Source organism: Rana temporaria, chromosome 1 (assembly GCF_905171775.1).
Source record: "Rana temporaria chromosome 1, aRanTem1.1, whole genome shotgun sequence".
Classification (NCBI taxonomy): domain Eukaryota; kingdom Metazoa; phylum Chordata; class Amphibia; order Anura; family Ranidae; genus Rana; species Rana temporaria.
The window spans coordinates 251,580,210-251,588,620 of record NC_053489.1 but is presented as its reverse complement, the minus strand read 5'-3'; the positions used below and the strand labels follow the sequence as shown (position 1 = coordinate 251,588,620).

The 8,411-nt window shown below is 47.4% G+C and overlaps 1 gene segment (V, D, J or C); it reads right to left on the bottom strand.

Annotated features, from left to right (window-relative positions):
• Nucleotides 1-1,718: 1,718 nt before the first annotated feature.
• LOC120910641 lies at nucleotides 1,719-2,283 on the bottom strand. The segment is given in 2 exon segments: nucleotides 1,719-2,098; nucleotides 2,198-2,283. Coding segments are annotated over 2 exon segments (426 nt in total).
• Nucleotides 2,284-8,411: the final 6,128 nt, after the last annotated feature.

The following is an 8,411-nucleotide window of genomic DNA, read 5'->3' as shown; positions in this document are numbered from 1 at the left end:
CGGTCCCGGAGAAGACATACCCGGAAGCGGCGGTGAAATAAGGTATGTACAAAAAAAAACAGCCGATTGTCATTAGGACAACTCGGCTGAATGTAATGTTAAATTTTTTTTTTTTGGGTGAACCCCCGCTTTAAGGCTTGGCACATTCGACCACAGATTCAAAAGACACAGATTGTTTTTGTCAGCGTCATGTCGAATCTCCTATCTATATCAAACTGTTGTCGCAACGAAAATGAAAATTAAGCATTTGTTTATGTTGGATCTTTCGGTTTTCGGATTCTGCGCTTTCGTTATCGTTTGTTAAAACGACAACGAAAATACCTGAAATTCGGACGAACATGCATTCGGACGAAAACGAATGCACATGTCTAATGACCACCTAGCAAACCCCACCTACAACCAGGGTGTTACAGTATCATGTATGTTTGGATTTTTGACAGCACTGTATTATAATGTTTATATTAGGCCCCTTTCACACTGATGCAGTGCGGTTTGATGACACTGAGGGTGTAGCACAGTGTACCAGCGGGTTTGGTACAGGTTAGCTGTGCTTTGCCATCCAATTCTATAATATCCTGAGGTTTTGGTGTGCTTTCTGAAAGCGCACCAACACTGCAAGACATATTAAAAGTCAATAGGAAAGCGCAGCTAACCATCACCAAACCTGCGGGTACACTGTGCTACACCCGTGTCGTCAAACCAAACCACACTGCATCAGTGTGAAAGGGCTCTCTTATTGTACTGTTTTGTTTACCTACATCGATATAGATTCTAGTGGAGGATTTGTGGCTTGTCAGCATGGATTATTTATGTAAACATGTGTTACGTATTAAAGCTGAACTTCACTCTCCCAATAAACATTGATTATTTTTAATCCTCATGCTGCTAGCATTAGTAAATAGATAAGAAAGTCTATCATATTTACTTGTTTTAAACTTGTTTTTTAATTTCTTAAGTTACTTTCTGTTTTTTTTGCCTAGGCAAATGATGTCATACATCCCAGGAGTCTTCAAGAGAGGAGGAGGGAATTACTCAGCTAAGCACACCCTCCTGCATGCATGCTTGAGCTAAGGGCAGATGGATTTCAGGAAATAAATGCTAGATGAATAATTTGCCCTTACTCACGATGGCCATGGCCAGAAATGCTAAGGGGTTGTTTTTCTGTGATTTCTCAACAAAATAAAGCATACAGATATGAATGGACATGCTTCTTGTGATGCCAGTTTCCACAATTGCAGCAAGATTCATCAGACCCGCACTGCGATTTGAGGTGTCATTCAAATGAATGGCATCTCAAATGCGAGTCCCGCAATTTGTCATTAAAACATTGGCGCTTTCAGATAATTATGCTAAAAAAAATAAGGCTCTATTCACATCAGTGAGTCTCCAAAGTCGCACAATTTCCAGTGTGGCTTTGATGTGATGTTTTATGTGACTTTGATCCGACTTTACATTCTCTGGACCAAAGTCTCATTAAATTGTCGCACCAAAGAACTGCAGACACCTTTTTAAAGTCGCTAAAACTTTAAGTCGTACCAATTTGAACAGAAGTGACTTGATGTCCAAAATCGCATTACAAGCCGCTCAAGTATGAATAGAGCCTAATATACAATAATAATTAGTATTGTTTTCATCATCAGATTAATAATTATGAAACAAATCTATATAGGTTACTGTAATAGGACAGAGATGCAGCTACAAAGATGAAATGCTGCCACCTACAGGTACAATGAGGAAGGAGTGAACAGTTTTTGTTCAGTAGGGCTATACATATTTATCAGTGTGCCTCTTCTTGCACAGTAATACACGGCTGTGTCTTCGGTTATCATGTTGTCCATTTTTAGAGTTGTCAGACTGTTACTGTTATCTCTGGAGATTGTGAATCTTCCTTTAACAGAATCATGATACTTTATAATCGACCCTGAGGGACCGCTTATATATGAGACCCACTGTAACTCTCCACTAGAAAACTGTCTGACCCAGTGCATGTCATAGCCAGCAAAGTTAAACCCAGAACCTGTACAGGTCATAGTGTGAGAGTTCCCCGGCTTTATCACCGCTGCCTCTGATTGGGTAAGTTGTTCTGCAGACCGGACACCTGTACAATGAGAAAATATACAAGTTATTTTACATAAATTGTGTTCAAGTAATACAAGAACTGAATAACTGTTGAAGAAATCGTTTTCTGAGGTTTTACCTGATAAGTCCAGAAGACATATTAATAAACCTAATATTATCTTCATTTTTCTTGTATCCACCCGTGTGCACACAGAAGGAAATGTATTAAACTGAACCTGTATATGTGATGTGATGGCTACAAATAAGAAATGGCAGCTCATTTGCATTTTACTTCATTTGTATTTTACCGCACATAACTTCCCGCCCCTTCACTTCATATAAGTATATGTACAATCAAAATCCATGATGGTGACACATTTAGGGATTATATACAGCTTTTGGTCTTGATTTTATGGTTAAACCTTTCAGTTAATTAAAGCAGAGTAGAGAAACACAGTCCTCTCCTAGCACTAGGGTTGCCACCTGTCCAGGATTCACAGATCGGATTTTAAATTATGTGTCCAGGTTTCAGTCCACCTGAAATCCGGACACATTATTCAGACAAGGCTGTGGCTCCCCAAGTAACTGAGATAGTCACACACAAATCTATTGCTGTCCGCAATCTGCAGGCGGATGTTGGGCATCAAGTTCAGCATCACTGGGAGGCTGGGCATTGATGCCAGCAAAAGCATTTTGGCCACATCCCCTGCTTGCCACCGTGCTGGTTTCCTTGGGGCACCTAAAGGTGTCTCAAGTCTTTTATAATCCTAAAGTGTATACTATGAAGAAAATAGACTTGCCCTGCGCCGCTAAAGTGTTTGGGTTTGGCTTGAAGAAAAGGTGATAACTAGGGTTGTCCCGATTCCGAGTATTTGCGGGAGTACTCGTACTCCCGCAAATACCCCCGATACCGAAATAGAATACTTGCCGCCGCCGCCGTTACGCCGCATCCCGCCGCCGTTACGCCGCATCCCGCCGAATCCGCGCTGCCGCCGACTGTTTAACACGCGCAGGGAGTGTAATGATTGGCGCCGCGCAGCGTACAGGTGAACTGTCCAATCCCGAGCAAGGGGAAGTGTCTGTACGCAGCTCGGCACGAATCATTACAGCTTCAATGATTGGCACCGCGCCGCGTATAGACACTCCCCCTTGCTCGGGTGAACTGTCCAATCCCGAGCAAGGGGGAGTGTCTGTACGCAGCTCGGCACGAATCATTACAGCTGTAATGATTGGCACCGCGCCGCGTATAGACACTCCCCCTTGCTCGGGTGAACTGTCCAATCCCGAGCAAGGGGGAGTGTCTGTACGCAGCTCGGCACGAATCATTACAGCTGTAATGATTGGCACCGCGCCGCGTATAGACACTCCCCCTTGCTCGGGTGAACTGTCCAATCCCGAGCAAGGGGGAGTGTCTGTACGCAGCGCGGCACCAATCATTACACTACCCGCGCGTGTTAAACAGTCGGCGGCAGCAGCGGATGCAGGTAAGGGGGATGACAATGTCTGCATATGGGAGACAATGGCTGGATATGGGAGACAATGGCTGGATATGGGGGAAGACAATGGCTGGATATGGGAGACAATGGCTGTATATGGGGGGGAGACAAAGGCTGTATATGGGGGGAGACAATGGCTGTATATGGGGGGAGACAATGGCTGGATATGGTGGGAGACATTGCTGCATGGGGGGAGACAGTGGCTGGATAATGGGGGGGAGACAGTGGCTGGATAATGGGGGGAGACAATGGTTGCATATGGGGGGAGACAATACCTGGATATGGGGGACATGGCTGGATAATGGGGGGAGACAGTGGCTGGATAATGGGGGGAGACAGTGGCTGGATAATGGGGGGAGACAATGGTTGCATATGGGGGGAGACAATGGCTGGATATGGGGGACATGGCTGCATATGGGGGGAGACAGTGGCTGGATAATGGGGGGAGACAATGGTTGCATATGGGGGGAGACAATGGCTGCATCTGTGGGGGGACATGGCTGCATATGGAGACACATTTAAAAAAAAGTATCGGTATTCGGTATCGGCGACTACTAAAAAAAAAGTATCGGTACTCGTACTCAGTCCTAAAAAAGTGGTATCGGGACAACCCTAGTGATAACCCTACCTAGCACCAAGGAGGATTAGATGCCTTATGCCCTGTACACACGATCGGTTCGTCTGATGAAAACGGACCGTATGGTTAAAAAAACAATAGAAAAAAAACGATCGTCTGTGGGGAAATCCATCAAAAATACACGCATGCTCAAAGTCAAGTCGACGCATGCTCGGAAGCATTGTACTTCATTTTTCTCTGCACGTCATTGTGTTTTACGTCACCGCATTGGACACGATCGGATTTTTAACCGATGGTGTGTAGGCAAGACTGATGAAAGTCAGCTTCATCGGATATCTGATGAAAAAATTCATCGGTTCGTTTTCATCAGACGAACCGATCGTGTGTACAGGGCATAAGAGTCCCTTATTTCAGATAACAGATTGTTAGGAGAAACAAATTGGGAAAGCTGTAGCACAGATAAGCCACTGCATGAGGTTTGCAAGGAAAGACAGTTAGGATTCATATCTTACTCTCACCCCCTCCAGGATATACAGAATGTAGCTGGGTCAGTGTTGCCAACCATCCGTAGAATTACGGACAGTACGTAAATAAAAGGCACCTTTTCCCTGTTCGTAAAAGTCCGCAATAAGGAAAATGTGCTAGTAAAAATGGCGGCGATCGGCTCGGGGTCCGAACTGCGCATGCGAGAGCCGCAGTGCCATGTCCTGCATTATGCATAGCCTATGCCCGGGGGGCCCGTCCAGCCAATTATCGTAGCGCATTTTTGCGTCAGCCTATAAAATTTGCAAGAGCAGGGCGATAAACCGAGGAGCCTCATGGATGTGAAGAGGTGAGCGGCGGGACAGCAGCAGATGCAGGATTACCCCCCACTGTGACTGGAGTGGACTGAGTGACAGACCGAGACCCTGACCGATCAGTGCCCCTGCCTGCCCGAGTCCCGACTGAGTAACTATGGACTGGAGCAGCCTCCCTGCTGGTGCCCGGACCTGGTGTGTCTCTTCTTTGAAGACAGTAGGACTCCGTCTGTCTCCGACGCCTGCCTGCCCTCAGTGCCCTGGCCTGGTCTGCTTTAGTGAGTCCTCAGTCCAGCAGAGTGACATTCTAGTGCACTGCTAGCCTAGTAGTCTGTTTTTTTTTATTGTATTGCACCATCATCACCTCCACACCATTGCATGCCATTTGCCATATTTTGGATCAGGTGTCGGTCGGTGAGGTAATCTGCAGGGGATGACCACCTGTGCCCTGTCCATATCCTCTGACCACCTGTGCCCTGTCCATATCCTCTGACCACCTGTGCCCTGTCCATATCCTCTGACCACCTGTGCCCTGTCCATATCCTCTGACCACCTGTGCCCCGTCCATATCCTCTGACCACCTGTACCCCGTCCATATCCTCTGACCACCTGTGCCCCATCCATATCCTCTGACCAACTGTGCCCTGTCCATATCCTCTAACCAACTGTGCCCTGTCCATATCCTCTGACCACCTGTGCCATGTCTGCAATCTCTGACCACCTGTGCCATGTGTAGCGCCCCCTACTTTCAGTATGGGCACTACGCTAAAGTTAGTGGGGAATGGGAGAGTTACCTTGCTCCCATTCACTAATTGTTTACATTTTTGGTACTTCTGTCATTCCAGAAATGTCCGCTGGGTCAGTCTGTGGTCCATGGATGCAATATCATCCCTGGCCAGCAGTTGGCGCCAGAGGGATTCTGGCAGAGCAAGTTTTCCCCAGCAGCCAATTAGAGAAGTTTTTCCTCGCAAGGCATGCTGGGGAAGGGTATATCTGTGACAGGTGTCATGTGTTCTAAAATCTGTGTGGGGTCCCCGTTCCAGGTGCGGCATCCACCTTCAGGGTGCGCGCATCCATGGACCCCGCCGGCATGGCCCACCTGGCCAGAGTTGCAGGCTACGAAAACCCTCATCCGGAGGTACAAGGGGACCCCAGTGACTTGCTGGGTTCCCGGTTCCACTGAAAGGATCCCAGGCTGGGTGCGGTACGATTGGGGAGTCGGTTTGAGGAGGACCCGGAGGCAGGTCGTCCAACAGAGCCTGAACAAACCAATTGGGGATCCGGTGTCCAGAATACTGACAGGTATGTTGCTGTCATCTGGTGACCAATGCTAAAATCTACTGGGAGGATTTTCTTCATTTATCTACCTAGTAAGTTATTGTAATTGGCCCGTGAGACAGGCCTGCATCCTCCCAGGAATCTTAAGTGACACCTTGGCTGCCAGACTTGTGCAAAGGAGTCTGTCCGGGGGCACTTTACCCACTCAGATGGAGTGGCGACGAGTTACAAATTGGTACTATGCAGAGCAGTACTGACTGCTCCATTTAATATCCAGGCCTGATACTGCAAAGTTCTCTCCTCACTTTCTCTTCATCAACCTTGACCTTCCCAACTGATGTTGATGTTGGCCGTGTTTGGCCTGGAAAATAAAACATTAAGAAAACTTTATTCACTGTCTGGACCTTCGCTCACTACTTTTGTTCTCACTACTACACCCCTAGACAACACCAGGGTAACTTAGCAGGCCGATCCCAAAATCAACCAGCATCTCCTTCGGGGGTGAGCGCTACACATGTCTGCAATCTCTGACCACCTGTGCCCTGTCCATATCCCCTGACCACCTGTGCCATTTCTGCAATCTCTGACCACCTGTGCCATGTCTGCAATCTCTGACCACCTGTGCCATGTCTGCAATCTCTGACCACCTGTGCCATGTCTGCAATCTGACCATCTCTTGTACCATGTCTCCAATCTCTGACCATCTCTTGTACCATATCTGCAATCTCTGACCATCTCCTATACTATGTCTGAAATCTCTGACCATCTCCTGTACCATATCTGCAATCTCTGACCATCTCATTTTTTATCATGTCTGTAATCTCTGACCATCTCCTGTACCATGTCTGCAAATTCTGACCATCTCCTGTACCATGCCTGCAATCTCTGACCATCTCCTGTACCATGTCTGCAATCTCTGACCATCTCCTGTACCATGTCTACAATCTCTGACCATCTCATCTTTTATCATGTCTGCAGTCTCTGAGGGGGAGCCTGGAGAGGAGTCAAGAGTAGGAGTGCTGCTAAATTGGAGATCACGAGAGAAGTCAGATGTGTTCGGACTGTGTAGCGGAGACTATAGAATAAAACCATAGCCGCCAAGCTGGAGGTGCCTGACTGAGCCCTGCATGGTGCACCTGAGAGGAGGTCAGTCTGAGGGGGGTCACTGATGTAAGGGGGGTGTGAACACAATAATGTAAGGGGGCACTGAAATAAATGTTAACCCTTATATCAGTAACCCCCCCCCCCCTTTACCTTAGTGTATTGCTAATAGCACTAGCTACATGTGTATAGTTCAAATACTAATAGTTGCACAGTTTATCACAGAAAACAGCCATTTAAGGTACTTTTTTGAAGTGTCAGTAAAAAATTGGTGCAGTTCGTAATTTTTGGCGTCTTGTCAGTAAATTTCACTTGGGGGGTTGGAAACACTGAGCTGGGTCCGCCTGCTGAAGCCACAATCTGACGGACCCTGATGTGTCTCCATGTGCACCTGGGAGTCTGGGACCACAACACAGGAGGAGAAATTGATCTCTCTCTCTCTCTCTCTCTCTCTCTCTCTCAGAGGGTGAAACTGTCAGCTCATACACAGTCTGCTCCATGATCTGATCCTTCATCTTTCATTAAGCGCCTGCAAGCATCTGTTTTTAAGGACTATTTTTGATGTGTCTAAACCTGGGATATGCAATTAGCGGACCTCCAGCTGCTGCAAAACTACAAGTTCCATCATGCCTCTGCCTCTGGGTGTCATGCTTGTGGCTGTCAGAGTCTTGCTATGCCTCATGGGACTTGTAGTTCAGCAACAGCTGGAGGTCCGCTAATTGCATATCCCTGGTCTAAACCATTGGTCTAGGAGCCGCTGCACCTACTAGCTTGGGGGGGGGGGTGTATTTTTCCCATTATCTGTGCCCCTTTCTAATCATGTGCTGGTCGGAGTGGAGGAAATATTTCTTTAGTTTCGGGCACATGCCCATTCGCTCCGCTCGCATGTTCTTCTACCTTGGCTCAAGTCCCGGCCAGCCGCTTGCCTGCTTATCTCCTTGCCTTCCCTGGCCGAGTGATCTTCCTCCGCTCCCTACCCAGTAGTAGCCGGGGCCCGGAGAGTAAGACTTGAAAGGCTGTGACACAGGCGGCGGGTGTGGCAACGACAGGCAGAGAGTCGCTGTTTGGCGCTATTGCTAGTGAAAAAAAAATATGTCCCCGGAT